The sequence below is a fragment of the Mobula hypostoma genome, chromosome 11 (genome assembly GCF_963921235.1).
Source record: "Mobula hypostoma chromosome 11, sMobHyp1.1, whole genome shotgun sequence".
NCBI lineage: Eukaryota > Metazoa > Chordata > Chondrichthyes > Myliobatiformes > Myliobatidae > Mobula > Mobula hypostoma.
Window position 1 is genome coordinate 97699633 of NC_086107.1, and position 15291 is coordinate 97714923.

A 15291-nucleotide genomic window follows, 5' to 3' on the forward strand; every position below is an offset into this window, starting at 1 on the left:
AGAGCAGTGACCTGGAGATGCACATACAGGACGAAGAATTGAGAACAGGAGTAGCCGTTTTCACCTAACTAGCTGTGTTTAATTCACTCAAAGCGCCAGAGGAACACAGCAGGTCAAGCAGCATCTGCGGATAAGAGTAAAGAATCGACATTTTGGGCCGAGGCCCTTTATCAGAACTAGTAAGGAAGGGGGAAGATTCCAGATGGGGAGGGGGAAAAGAGTTCAAGCTAGAAGGTGATAGATGAAGCCAGGTGGGTGGAGGAAGGGATGAAGGAAGAAGCTGGGAGGTTCAAAGTTCATATATGTCACTATATTCAACCCCGAGATTCATTTTTTCATTCATTTCTTCATTTATTCATTCAATAAATCTCAAGAACCATAATAGAATCCAAGAAAGACCGTACCAACAGGGCGGACAACCAGTGTGCAAAAGACAAAAAAAGATCAAACAATAATAATAATAATAAATAAAGAAGCAATGAACATTGAGAACATGAGGTGAAGAGTCCTTGAAAGTGTGGGAACAGTTCAGTGCTGGGGCACGTGAAGTTATCCCCACTAGTTCAAGGGTCTGATGTTAGGAGGGGTAATAACCATTCCTGAACCTGGTGGTGTGAGTCCTGAGGCTGCTGTCCCTCCTTCCTGATGGCAGCAGGGAGAAGAGAGCACGACTTGGATGATGGGGTCCCTGATGATGGATGCTGCGTTCCTATGACAACGCTCCTTGTAGATGTGCTCAATGGTGGGGAGGGTTTTATCCGCGATGGACTGGGCTGTATCCACTACTGTTTGTAGGCTTTTCTGTTCAGGTAAAGGGCTGGGGAAAAAGGAATCCAATAGGAGAGGAGAGTGGACCACGGGAGAAAGGGAAGGAGGAGGGGCACCAAGAGGAAGTGATAGGCAGGTGAGGACAAGAGTTAAAAAGGGGCCCAGAGTGAGAAATGAAGAAGGAGATATCGATGTTTCATGCCATCAGATTGGAGGCTACCTAGAGGTGTTGCTCCTATGACCTTGTGTTTAAATTTGGGCTTCTGCAGAGGAGGATTGAGAGAAGATGTGAGGGAATGACGTGGTGGCACAGCAGAGCGAGTGATGTAGAGGATCGGGAGGCGTGGATAAACCCTGAAAGCAGTCAAGGTTGGGGTAGCTTTAACGGAGGAGTTTGAGGTCTTGAGGGCTTTTGCCATGGTTAGCTTTGTACTGTTGCAAAAAAAAATCCTTAACTTAAGTTTGGTGAGTCGCTCCGTGTCTTCTGGTTAGTGTCAAAGGGTCATACAGCATGGATACTGGCATCCTGTCAGTGTTGTCTCGAGTGGCAATCTATGCTGGATCCATTTCCCCTCCTTTGTTCTGTACTCCTCCAAATATTTCCAGTCCGTGCAATCATCTAAATGCTGTCATTTCACCTGCCTTAACCACTTCCTCTAGCACCTCACTCCATATTCACACCATCCTCTGTGTGAAAACCTTGCCTCCTCAGGTCTTTTTTAAATGCTCCCATTCTCACCTTAAACTTACCGTTCGTATCTATTTTTGGCCTTCTCTAGAAAAAGATAGCGTCCATCCACCACATCTATGCCCCTCATGGCCCTATAGACTTGTATAAGGTCACCCACGAGTTTCCTGTGCTCCAATCCTAGCCTGTCCAGACTCCCTATAACTCAGTCCTGAGTTCGAACGACATCCTTGTAAATCTTCTTTGCACTTTTTTCAGTGAAATGGTTTCTCTCCTATAACAGGGAGAAAAAAAAAACTGTACACAGTACTTCCTGTGTAGCCTCACCAGTGTCTTAGTTTTGCAGTATTCTACAGTACTGTGCAAAATAATCAGGCTGCCTACCATATACATGTGCCCAAGGCTTTTGTACAGTACTGTCATAATTATATGTTTGGCACTGTACTACTACTACAAACAAAAAACAAATTTCATGTCATGTGAGTAATGAGAAACCTAATTCTGATATGGGTCTGTATTGTGGACTGAGAGTGGGAAGGGGGCAGGGAGAGGGGACTCATGGTTGTGAAGGGGGGAGGGAGCAGGAAGCACCAGAGAGACATTCTGTAATGATCAATAAACCAATTGTTTGGAATCAAATGACCTTGCCTGGACTCTCATGGTTGGGTGTGTCTGCACCAGCACCAATTCCTCTCCCGCGCACCCCCCCGCCAAACTCCCTCTCTGCCACCTGTTCCACAGCCCTCCCGAGGCACTCCACCTTCACCGTTCCCAACAGCCTTTGCTCCTGCCAGATTTACAAACTCTCTCTCCGCCCCACGTCAACAAATACAGTACTGAGCAGAAGTCTTAGGCACCCTGGCTATATATAAGCACCTAAGACCTTTGCACAGTTCTGTACGTTTAGGACAGATGACCTTAGATTCCCAGGTAGGGCCGCTTCCACGGCAACCACAGGGCGGGCGGATCTACTGAGGCCATCCTATTAGGGCCTAAGTGCAGCTGATAGTACCGCAGTGAGGAAGGAGGCCAAGGACCCAGATGTAGTGGCCATCTGTCACCATATGATGCGTCCTGACCTCTCCCTCAGGCCATGGAGCCTGCGGCTGGGAGGCAGACTCAGTTGTCGGGGAACTGGATAAAGCATAAGGGGGTACAACATACACAGAGGGGTACCGGGCAGCAGACAGGCAGGATATGCTGCCTGTGAGAGCTTGTTCTGCACATCTAGAAAAAAAAAACAGAAGAAAATCTATCAGAGCCTCTCAGTCCGTTGGGAACGTAACAGCTCCCTAGCCTTGTCCGGCCATTTGTGTCTGCAGCATCCTGGTCACTGAACACAGAATGGTACAGCACCATTGTGCCAAAATAAACTAGTCCCCAGTCTGCCTGCACACATCCCTCCACTCCCCTGCCTATTCATCTTCCAGACTAAATGTCTATTAAACGTAGCTATTGTATCTGCCTCCACCACCTCCTCTCGTTGGCACCCACCACTCTGTGTAACAAAACAAACTTGAGTTGCACATTGCCCCTCCCTCCCTAAAGCTCTGCCTTCTGGGACCTGACATTTCCACTGTGGGGGAAAGACTATGCCAACCCTATCGTAATTTCAGAAGCTTCTATCTGGTCACTCTTCAGTGTCCACCACTCGAGAGGAAACGATGGAAGTTTGTCCAACCTCCCCCGACAGTAAACACACGCTAACCCAGAAAACATCCCACTGAACCTCTACTGCACCTTGTCCGAAGACTTCACATCCTTCTTGTCATGCTGGGACCAGAATTGCACATAATGCTCCAAGCGTGGCAAAACAAAGTTTTATACAGCTACAACACGACTTCCCAGTTGTTGTACTCAATGCCCCGACTGATTAAGGTCAGCGCGTCCTGTGGCTTCTTTACCACCCTGACCACAAGTTCCCCAAGTTGCTTCCCGCTACTCGGAAGCATCAAAGTTGGTGCAGTATACCCGTGGGGTTCTGTTGAACAGTGATAATGCACGTTGCCTCAGGCCTGTTGCTCTCGTCTGATGGAGGGACAGATGACATGGGAGGTTTGTAGCAAGGTCTAGTCCTCAAACCTCGGCCTTGCCTGCTGCTGCAGACCAGGTGAGAGATGCAAAAGTGCTACAGTGTGGTGAGCTTGGCTGGGGCCTCACAGGGCTGCTGTCCCATGTTCGAGCAGTGGGATGACAGGCTGGATTGCACACATCTGTTATTTTTCGGAGTAAATATGCTTCTTTGTTCACTATTTTGAATTATGTTACTCACTATTTTTGAACGTTTGCTCGCTATTTTGAATTATGTTACTCACTATTTTTGAACGTTTGCTCGCTATTTTGAATTATGTTACTCACTATTTTTGAACGTTTGCTTGCTATTTTGAGCTACGTTACTCGCTACTTTGAGTAGCAAGTGGGCCAAGCCAGTCTTGAATCCCATCCATCAAGTCACCAGGTAACTTAATCCACCGGATTAGCCAACCACGAGGGACCCAGTCAAACATTTTCCATTTGCCTCATTCTCGCCGCCTCCTGTAAGGAGTTTCTACATTCTCCCTGTGACTGCGCGGGTTTCCTCCGGGTGCTCCGATTTCCTCCCTCAGTCCAAAGACCTACCGTGTTGGTAGGTTAGTGTTGGTCATTGTAAATTGCCCTGTGGTTAGGGTAGGGTTGATTAGGAGGGTCACTGGGAGGCATGGCTCAAAGGGCCGGAATGGCCTATTCCACTCTCTATCTGAATAAATAATAAATAAATATATCAAATGCAGACAGCACCCTGAACCTCATCAATCATCTCCATCAGGTTTGTAAGAGGTGACCTGCCCACACGGAGCCATGCTGCCCACCCACAATAAAACTGCATTGTTCCAGCTGCAGCTGTGCTGTACCTGAGATCAGGTGTGTCTCCTACACGACGGGGACCGTGCTGCGGAAAAGTGCCAGCGTTGCGCGAACCCTGAAAGGCGCACCCACCTACCAATCAGCAACATCCGCCCTTAAACGAGGACGGGCGCCGCACCAGACACACAAGTTCGGTCCGGACCTGGGATTCATCCATGTGGAGTTTGCACGTTTCCGTCGCGACCGTGCGCGTTTCCTCCTGGGGCTCCAGTTTCCTCCCACATTCCTAACAGGGGTGGACGGTTTCTGTAAATGGCCCCTGGTGCAGTGGTAGAATCTGGGGGAGTTGTTGGGGGAATAAAATAGGATCGGTCCAAATCAGTAATTGATGGTCAGCATGGACAAAATGGGCTGAAGGGTCTGTTTTGTTACTGCAAGACTGTCCGGCGCTCCACATGTGGCTTTACTAATGAAGCACAATCTTAAGGGCAACACAGTAGCCTAGCAGTCAATCAGCAACATAAGATCATAAGGAATAGGAGCAGGAGTCAGCCATCTGGTCCCTCAAGCCAGCGCCACCATTCAATAAGATCATGGCTGATCTGGCCATGGACTCATCTCCACCTACCTGCCTTTCCCCATAACCCTTAATTCCCCTACTGTGCAAAAATCTATCCAACCTTGTCTTAAGTATATTTACTGAAGTAACCTCCACTGTTTCATTGGGCAGAGAATTCCACAGATTCACCACTCTCTGGAAAAAGCAGTTCCTCCTCATCTCCGTCCTAAATCTACTCCCCCGAATCTTGAGGCTACGTCCCCTAGGTCTAGTCTCGCCTACCAATAAAAAAAACTTTCCTGCCTCTATCTTATCCATCCCTTTCATAATTTTATATGTTTCTATAAGATCTCCTCTCATTCTTTTGAATTCCTGCAAAGACAGTCCCAGGTGACTCTATCTCTCCTCATAGTCTAAACCCCTTCATCTTTGAAATCAACCTGGTGAACCTCCTCTGCACCGCCGATGCAGAGACCTTGGGTCTTGGGTGAGGTTTGATTTGCACAGCTGGTGGATTGAACTTGTTTTTAGAGGACTCTGTGGTTCATATTACACATTTTTCTGTGGACTTTGACGTGGACTGTCTCTGTGGCCCGCAGTCAGCGATCAAAACAGAGCTAAACTGAACTGAACTGAACATTCCCAGACTGTTTCAAGGAGTCTGTGTGTTATTCGCTCTTTCTTTGCTGTTTACATGATTTGTTTTTTCACGCATTGGGTACTTGATGTTTTCTTTGAATGGGTCAAATGTTCCAGTACTGTGCAAAAGGCCTAGCCCCCACCCCGCCAGCTTTATACTTGTGCCTAAGGTGCCTAATTCGAGGGGTTCAGTTCCCACCTCTGCCTGTAGTCTCTGTTCTCCCTGCGACTGCATGGATTTCCTCCGGGTGCTCCGGATTCCTCCCACATTCCCAAGTTCTACGGTGCGGGTTAATAAGTTGTGAGCACGTTATAGCGGCTGCTTCCTGCACATGTTCGAACTGTGTCAGCCACTGATTCAAAAGTTTCGCAGTTGTTATAATTACGTGTGACAAGTAAAACTGATCTTGACTTTGAGTTCCTCTTCCCATAAACAGGGACATTCTAACCTTCATAATTACTTACAGTAAGTACGTTCAAAACGTCTGGAGGTTATGTTGCAACTTTATAGAACTCTGGTGAGGCCACATCTGGAGTATTGCACACAGTTCTGGTCACCCCACTACAGGAAGGATGTTGAGGCTTTGGAGAGGGTGAAGAAGAAGTTTATCAGGATGCTGCCTGGTTTAGAGGGCGTGTGCTATCACGAGAGGCTGGACAAATGTAGATAGTTTTCTCTGAAGCGTTGGAGGCTGAGGGGAGATCTGATAGAGGTTTATAAGATAATGAGAGGCATAGATAGAGTGGACAGTGAGTATCTGTTACCCAGGGTTCAAATGTCTAATACCAGGGGGCATGCTTTGAAGGTGAGAGGGGGTAGGTTCAAAGGGGATGTGAGGGGTAAGTTTTCTTACTCAGAGAGTGGTGGATGCCTGGTGTGGTTGTAGAGGCAAATACATTAGAGGCTTTTAAGAGATGTTTGGATAGGCACATGGATATAAGGAAGATGGAGGGATAAGGACATGGTGTAGGTAAGAGGGATGAGCGTTTAGGTATTTTTAACTGGTTTGGCACAATATTGTGGGCAGAATGGCCTGTCCATGTGCTGTACTCTCCTATGTATTTACATACCAGCCTCTGTGACCCATGTAGGGCCTCATAAGTCCCCACTGCTCCCCAGAGCTTTGCAAGATCTCAACATCTATCGGCCTTAGTTTCCTGTCAAGAATAATAACTTCCCATTCCCCACTGGCCAGTCCTCGAGGCATCTTGTACGTGGACGACCGACCCTCGCCCCACACCAGAGCAGATCAGTGAACTCCACCCTAAGCCTATGAGAGGCCCAGCCCTCCCTTCCCCTCGACACCTCTTCATTTAAAAAAGTGTCGCACCCACCTCCAGGTGAGAACCTTCTTCCCCCAGGTGTTTCCAGACAGCGCATACCGCCTCCTCCTCCTCCTCCTCCTCCTCCTCCTCATCATCTCCGAGGTGCCGATAATGTCGGGGAGCGAGCACCTCGGCTTCTTCATCATTTCCAGCGTTCTCTGATCTGTTAGGGAGATTTAGAGACAGGGTGAAGGTGGAGAAAGAGTATTATGGAGAGAGGGAAGAGACATAGTTATACTTTATTGATCCCGGGAGAAATTGGTTAAAGCATCAGATTTCCTTGTCTGACACCCTTTCCCTGCCTGGTTGACAGTAACTGTATTCATAATAAAATATATACACAAGCAAAATCAATGGGATAAAAAACCTCTTTCAACATTCTTAGTGTCAGTTGGTCAATATTGTATATTTGGCAGTGTTAACTTATCTTTTTAAACTCTAGACCCGCCCCCCCCACACCTTTTTGTAGTTGGAGGGGCTTCCGCACCCAGCTGAGCTCCTCTATGTGTGGTTACGGAAGAACACTATGCTGTTGTTCTTCCCCTCCGACTCTTCCCGCTGGCTGCGCTGAGCTTCAGTGCGTACCTCAGCATGTACTCCCATAGCCTGGAACGTGCCAGGCAAAAGCATTCCCCTACAGCAAGGGTTCCCACTCTTTCTTATGCCATGGACCCTACCATCAACCGAGGAGTCCGTGAACCCCAGCTTGGGAACCTCTGATCTACGTGCTGGTAGACCATCAAGTCTCGGGTCAACCAAAGGGCGTCTTTCGCCGAGTTGATGATCTGCCAGCAGCACCGGACGTTGGTCTCCGTGTGCGTCCTCGGGAACAGCCCGTAGATCAGAGAGTCCTCTGTTAGGCAGCTGTTGGGGATAAACCGTGACACTAGCCCATCCATCCTCCTCCACACCCTCTTTGCGAACTGACAGTGTGCAAAGAGGTGGGTCACAGACTGCTCCTCACTGCAGTCCTCCCGTGGGCAGTGGGGTGCGGAGACGATGTTCCGGGTGTACAGGAGGGCTCTGACTGGGAGGGCCCCTCTCACCGCCAGCCAGGCGAGGTCTTGGTGCCTGTTGGTGAGGTCTGGCGATGAGGCATTTTGCCAGATGAACTGGACAGTCTGCTCCGGGAACCACCCCCCTGTGTCCATCACGTCCTTCTCCTGCAGTGCCTGCAGGACACTACGTGCCGACCACTGCCTGATGGCCCTGTGGTCAAAGGCGTTCTCCTGGAAGAACTTCTCCACGAAGGACAGGTATGCCGGCAACAACCAGCTGACTGGGGCGTTGCGCGGGAGTGGGGCCAGACCCATCCTTCGTAGCCAGGACGACAGGTAGAACCTGGGCATATAGTGGTATGGGCGACTGTGGAACCTGAACATTTTGCTTCTCAGCTTGACCACAAATGAACAGTCGTGCTGGTCTCTAAAATCTACCGTTCACCCCCCTCTATCCGTTCTCTAACAAATGGCCTACACATCTGGAAACTTGAATTCACATTTCACCAAGGCAGTTAGGAAATGAAGTTCAAATCATTTGAGGCAATCGTAACACTAATGAGTTGTAGTTAAATTATATTGATTTCACAAATGTCTGTAAGGGAAGGAAATAGAAGCATTGTGTCACCAGATCCCTGAGAATATATATCCATTGAGATACAGAAAGATAGAGACGAGGACACATAGAGAAGGGAAAAGCAGAGATATAGATGGAGACAGGGAAAGAGAGACAGATAAAGAGAGAGGGACAGACGGAGAAATAGCTTGAGAGGGGAAGAGAGAGAGAGAGAGAAAAACACAGACAGATAGAATGGGGAAAAGAAGAGAGGGGTAGATAGAGAGAGGGGAAGAGAGAAAATTACAGATAGACAGACCAATAGAGAGAGAGAGAGAAAGGTAAATAGAGACAGATAGATAGAAAGAGATAGAAAGACAAACACTAGGCAGGGCCTTCCTCAGACTCTCCACTCTGTGTAAATGACTTACCTCTGACATCCCCCCGCCCCCCCCCCGTACTTCCCTCCAATCACCTTACAATGATGCCCCCTCATGTCAGCTACTCCCTGGGAAAATGTCTCCAGCTGCCCACTTATCATTTTATTAAGCCCCTACCCCGTCACTTCTCATCTTCCTTCACTCCAGAGAAAAAAGCCCTAGCTCACTCATCCAATCCCCATAAGACATGGGATAATCCAGGCAACATCCTGATAAATCTCCTCTGCACCCTCTCTAAAGGCTCCACATCCTTCCCATAATGAGGCAACCAGAACTGAATGGTCTAACATGTCCCTGGTGTGGAGTCATGAGGATGTCAGTGCCTTTCTAATGCACCTTCTCCAACTGTTCGGGGCAGCCGGAGGCCAGGAATCTCCACTCTTGCACTGGGAAGGATCTCATTTCTGGTGCATTGCCGGGTGTGGCCTGCCCACTAGAGTTGCTAGAGTGGGATTAAAGCCTCAAAGCTGGGAAATGGCCATTGATTACCAATTTTGCCCAGAATCCAGTTTGGTTAATCTTAAAGTTGCCCACCGTGGGTTGTCCATGGCTGCATAGTGTACAGGAGGGCAGCACTGCCCTGCCCTGGGACAGGAGAAGGAGAGCACACTGTTTGAAAAGAACTTGGTGTTGTGGAATGGTACAGAGCTTCTGTTAGAGTCAATATAGCTGACCATCTTACACTTTCCTTTTTTGTCTCCTCAGCTTTTCCCTTCCCCCCTTCCTCGTCCCATCAATTCTCCGAAATTCCCAGCTCTTGCTCGCTTTTCACCACATGGATATTGATCAGCCAATGCCACCAAGATCTCACCGAGAATTCCAGTCTCCTCAATCCCAGCAAATCTCTGCATGGATTTGATGGCACTGGTCAAGCTCCCCAGGGTCCGGAGCTGGTTCGTCATAGGGTCCGGGCGCGGCAGGTAACCATAACGGGTCAGCCAGTCCTGAAAGAGGGTGACAAGAAGTGGCGATAGTTGTAACTCTGTCAGTCCCACTCATTCCCAGTCTCACACAGTTCAAAGTACACTTATTGTCAATGTACGTATAGAACTGTGCAAAGGTCTTAGACACATAACATGCCTATAAAAAGTATTCAACCCCCCCACCCCGAGAACTTTTCATGTTTTATTGTGTTACAAAATTGATCTAAATTTATTACTATTATTAAATACAAAATAATTGATTACAGAGTTACTCACCCCCTTCAAGTCAGTATTTAGTAGATGCACCCCTGGCAGCAATTACTGCTTTGAGTCTGTGTGGAAAGGTCTCTATCAGCTTTGCACATCTGGACTCTGCAATTTTTCCCCATTCTTCTTTACGAAACTGCTCAAGCTCTGTCAGATTGCATGGGGATCATGAGCGAACAGCCCTTTTCAAGTCCAGCCACAAATTATCAGTTGGGTTGGGGTCTGGACTCTGACTTGGCCACTCCAGGATATTAACTTTGCTATTTTTATGCCGTTCTCATGGAGCTTTGGCTTTACGCTTGGCGTGATTGACTTGCTGGAAAACAAATCTTCTCCCAAGTCGCAGTTCTCTTGCAGACTGCATCAGGTTTTCCTCCAGGATTTCCCTGTATTTTGCTGCATTCATTTTACCCTCTACCTTCACAAGCCTTCCAGGGCCTGCTGCAGTGAAGCATCCCCACAGCATGATGCAGCCACCACCAGGCTTCACAGTAGGAATGCTGTGTTTTTGATGATGTGCAGTGTTTGTCTTATGCCAAACATAACATTTAGTCTGATGGCCAGAAGGCTCAATTTTGGTTTCATCAGATCATAGAACTTTCTTCCAGCTGACTTCAGAGTCTCCAACATGCTTTCTGTTAAACTCTAGCAGAGATTTCATGTGTTTTTTCAACAGTGGCTTTCTCTTTGCCACTCTCCCAAAAAGCTGCAACTGGTGAAGAAACCGGGCAACCTTTGTTGTATGTACAGTCTCTCCCATCTCAGCCACTGAAGCTTGTAACTCCTCCAGAGCTGTCATAGGTCTTTTGGTGGCCTTTCTCACTAGACCCCTTCTTGAACTGTCACTCAGTTTTTGAGAACAACCAGCTCTAGGCAGATTTACAGCTGTGCCATATTCTTTCCATTTCTTGATGATTGACTTAACTGTACTCCCAACTGTATTCAGTGACTTGGAAATTTTCTTGTATCCATCTTCTGACTTATGCTTTTCAATAACCTTTTCACAGAGTTGCTTGGAGTGTTTCTTTTGTTTTCATGGCATACTTGTTGCCAGGATACTGACTCACCAGCGGTTGGACCTTCCAGATACAGGTGTATTTTTACTACAATCGATTGAATCACCTTGACTGCACACGGGTGATCTCCATTTAACTAATTATGTGACTTCTAAAACCAAATAGCTGCACCAATGATGTCATACTAAATGGGGGGGTGAATAATTATGCAATAAATTATTTAGTGTTTTATATTTGTAAATTAATTTCGATCACTTAGTAGATATTGGTTTTCACTTTAACCCAAAAAAAGCCTTTTTCTGTTGACCAGTGTCAGAAAAAGCCAGATTAAATCCACTGTGATTCAATGTTGTAAAACAATAAAACATGAAGACTTCGAAGGGGGGTGAATTCCTTTTATAGGCACTGTACTCGCGCTCCCAGTCGCTTCACGCCACAGAAACTGGCATAAGCACCGGTCTGATGGGCCACAAGGCTCAGGACAGACTTTAACTTTATATATAGCTATGGTGCCAAAGATTCTTGCACAGTACTGTAGTAATTTTATATATTGCACTGTACTGCTGCAAAAAAAAACAAATTTCATGACATATGTGAGTGATGATAAACCTGATTCCGATATGGGTCTCTGTTGTGGATTGAGAGTGGGAAGGGGGCAGGGAGAGGGGAATCATGGTTGGGAAAATGGGAGGGGAGAGAGGAGGGAGCTGGAAGCACCAGAGAGACATTCTGTAATGATCAATAAACCAATTGTTTGTAATCAAATGACCTTGCCTGGTGTTTCAGAGCTGGGTGTGTCTGCACCCATGTCACCCCCTACCCCTGCCACTGGTACTCCTTCTCTGCCACCTGTCCCATACCCCTCCCGTGGCACTCCACCCTCGCCAGTCCCAACATCCTTTCTTCCTGTCAAATTTACAAACTTGCTCTTTGCTCCATATTGACATATACAGTGCTGTGCAAATGTCTTAGGCACCCTAGCTATATACATGTGCCTAAGACTTTTGCACAGTGTGTTGGTCACTGTGAGATAGGTGAGTGTGTGACCACACCGGGTTATACCGGTCACAGCGTGAAACTGTGGGAGTATGACTGACACTGAGTTACATTGGCGACTGTGTGAGTCAGTAAGTATTACCAGTATTAAATTACATTGGTAACTGTGTGACGGACTTCCAAGTTCTCCAATGGAATCCTACTGCCAAGCACATCTTACCCCCCCACCTCTTCTCTGCTTTCCATGAGGGTTGCTCTCTGCCTGTATCCCTTGGCCACTCGTCCCTCCGCACCGATCACCCTCCTGGCACCTACCCCTGCAAGTGCTACACCTGCCCCACAACTTCACCCTCGCCACCATTCAGGGACCCAAGCAGCTCTTCCATGTGTGGTGACACTTCACCTGCGAGTCTGCCGAGTTATCTATCGTATCCGGTACTCCCACTGTGACTTCTACATGTGTGAGACCGCTTACAAATTGGGGAACTGCTTTGCTGAGCACCTTCTCTCTGTCCCTTGCAAAAGGCAGGATCTCCCAGTGGTTACCCATTTCAATTTGGCTTCCCATTCCCATTCTGACATATAACCACATAACAATTACAGCACAGAAACAGGCCATCTTGGCCCTTCTAGTCTGTGCTGAACTCTTACTCTCACCTAGTCCCACCGACCTGCACTCAGCCCATAACCCTCCATTCCTTTCCTGTCCATATATCGATCCAATTTAACTTTAAACGACAACATCGAACCTGCCTCAACCACTTCTGCTGGAAGCTCGTTCCACACAGCTACCACTCTCTGTAAAGAAGTTCCCCCTCATGTTACCCCTAAACTTTTGCCCTTTAACTCTCAACTCATGTCCTCTTGTTTGAATCTCCCCCACTCTCAATGGAAAAAGCCTATCCACGTTAACCCTATCTATCCCCCTCATAATTTTAAATACCTCTATCAAGTCCCCCCATCAACTTTCTACATTCCAAAGAATAAAGACCCAACTTGTTCAATCTTTCTCTGTAACTTAGGTGATCAAACCCAGGTAACATTTTAGTAAATTTCTCTGTACTCTCTCTATTTTACTGACAGCTTTCCTATAATTTGGTGGCATCTTTCCTACATGTTGGCCTCCACTACTGCCACGATGACGCCACACTCAGGTTGGAGGAGCAAGTCCATCTGGGTAGCCTCCAACCTGATAGTATTATCGTTGATTTCTCTAACTTCAAAGATTCAAAGTACATTTTATTATCAAGGCAAGTATGCAGTACACAGCCCTGAGATTCCTCTTCCTGCAGACAGCCACAAAACAGACAGAAAACCGTGGAACTCATTCAAAGAAAAAACACCAAAACCCCAACAGGAAAGAGAAAGAACATGCAGAAAATCATGCATAGTGGCAAAAAAAGTGTCAACAACAAAAAATACAAGCATCAACCCAGAAATCATCGAAACACTCCAGGCAAGTTCAATTCAGTTAATGTCAGTTCTGATAATTTCTCCCCACTTCCACCTTCTCTCTTTTTCCATTCCCCATTGATTGCCCTCTTAGACCTTCTCTTCTCCTCGCCTGCCCATCTCCTCCCTCTGGTTTCCCTCCTCCTTCCCTTCCTTCCATGGTCCACTCTCCTCTCCTATCAGATTCCCTCTTCTTCAGCCCTTTATCTCTTCCACCTATCAGCTGCCATCGTCTTACTTCATTCCTCCACCCCCACCCACCCACCTTCCCTCTCGCCTGGTTTCACCTGTCACCCCCCAGCTCGTACTCCTCCTCCTCAGCACAAAATACTCTGCAGATGCTGGAAATCCGAGCAACGCTCACAGCACGCTGGAGGAACTCAGCAGGTCGGGCAGCATCTGTGGAAACGTTGACTGATCGTTTCCACGGATGCTGCCCGACCTGCTGAGTTCCTCCAGCGTGCTCTGAGTGTTACTCCTCCTCCTCCTTCCCCAACAATCTTATTCTTGCTTCTGCCCCCCTTCCTTTCTGGCGAAGGGCTCGGCCTGAAATATCAACTGTTTATTCCCTCCGTAGGTGTTGCTGGACCTGCTGACTTTCTCCGGCATTTTGTGTGGGTAACAGTGTGAGACTGGACGTGAATGGCAGGAAGGTACAAAGGTGATAATAAAGTTCAAAGTGAGCTGAGACCAGTATATCACAGTGACCAACTAGGCCACAGTGTGAGCTCACTCCCACCAGCAGAACCCAGCGTCGGTGACCGGCACGCAGCATTTAAGTTGAAGAAGTTTGAAGGTTTCCGGTAGTTGTACTGTGAAGGCAGTCTTGTGGTCTTTATGTTCTTCAGGATGATCTGGAACGTGGGCGGAGCAGCAATGGCACTGGAGAGCCGCTTCTTCAACTCATCTGCAGAAACAGATTAATTTCTACCTTTAATGTCTCTTTTTTCCCCTTTCCAAGGTGGACGGGGTTCTGCCAGTGCCCTTGACCTGCAGCTGAACTCAAACCGTGGTTCCTTGCGGCGATGGGACCCTGCTGTCAGGGCTCACCGACCGGCCATTTCTCGATATCCCAAGGGCCTGAGGCTTCCTGGCCCCATGGATGAGCCCATCCTATTCTGGTGCATTGTGGGAGAAAACGAAATATCGGGAACAGCGGACCCGCTGTCGGAGGGTTTTGTACTCAGCAAATCATTCTCTCTCTTTCTCTCATTGGTGGGGAGGAGTTTGCTGGCGATTCTCGAGTCAGAGAACTCAGGAAAAGAAATCTGGCAGACTTTAACACTGTAAATCAGTAAGTTGTTGGTCTCCCCTCTTGCTGTGTGACACCGCTCTGCCCCTTTAATAGGGAGAAAAAGAGCCCGTGCCATGCCAAGTTGTCGGGTGAATGATCAGTTTTTCTGTACTGCAGATCCTGGTCTCTGCTGGGGGCTTCGTTGTTGCTTGCTTGGCGGGTGGTGAGTGTTGATGCTTTTTTTGCTGAAGTGGGCGAGGGCGAGGGGGAGGGGGAGGGTTGATGCTTTGCTGATGCTTGTGCGTGGGAAGGGAGAGAAGGGGGCTTTGGGGTTCTAGCATTTTTACTATCATTCATTCGTTCTTTGGGGTACTCTTTGTGTGGATGTCTGCAAAGAGCAAGAATCTCAGGTTGTATATTGTAGACACTCTCTGATATTAAATGGAACTGTTGAATGTTGGATGAATTTAGCGGGTGAGCAGAGACAGCGGAGGCAGAGGGCGTAGGGTGACATTTTGGGTCATTTTGCAATAACGGACCGTACTTCAAACTCCACAATTCAAACCCAATCGTGAGGAAGCCCCG

The 15291-nt window shown here is 47.8% G+C and overlaps 1 protein-coding gene and 1 long non-coding RNA gene across 2 annotated transcripts in view; one reads left to right on the top strand and one right to left on the bottom strand.

Moving 5' to 3' along the window:
* LOC134353979 (matrix metalloproteinase-17-like) overlaps positions 1-15291 on the bottom strand; it is a 59530-nt gene that overhangs the window by 38786 nt on the left and 5453 nt on the right. The window contains exons 2-3 of the mRNA XM_063062597.1: positions 9630-9762; positions 6834-6987 (exon numbers count right to left, since the gene is read on the bottom strand). Of these exons, the coding sequence (XP_062918667.1) occupies positions 6834-6987; positions 9630-9762 (287 nt within the window). The remainder of the gene's footprint in view (positions 1-6833; positions 6988-9629; positions 9763-15291) is intronic.
* The window catches only part of LOC134353980 (uncharacterized), a 50138-nt gene that overhangs the window by 3383 nt on the left and 31464 nt on the right, over positions 1-15291 (top strand). The window lies entirely within an intron of this gene.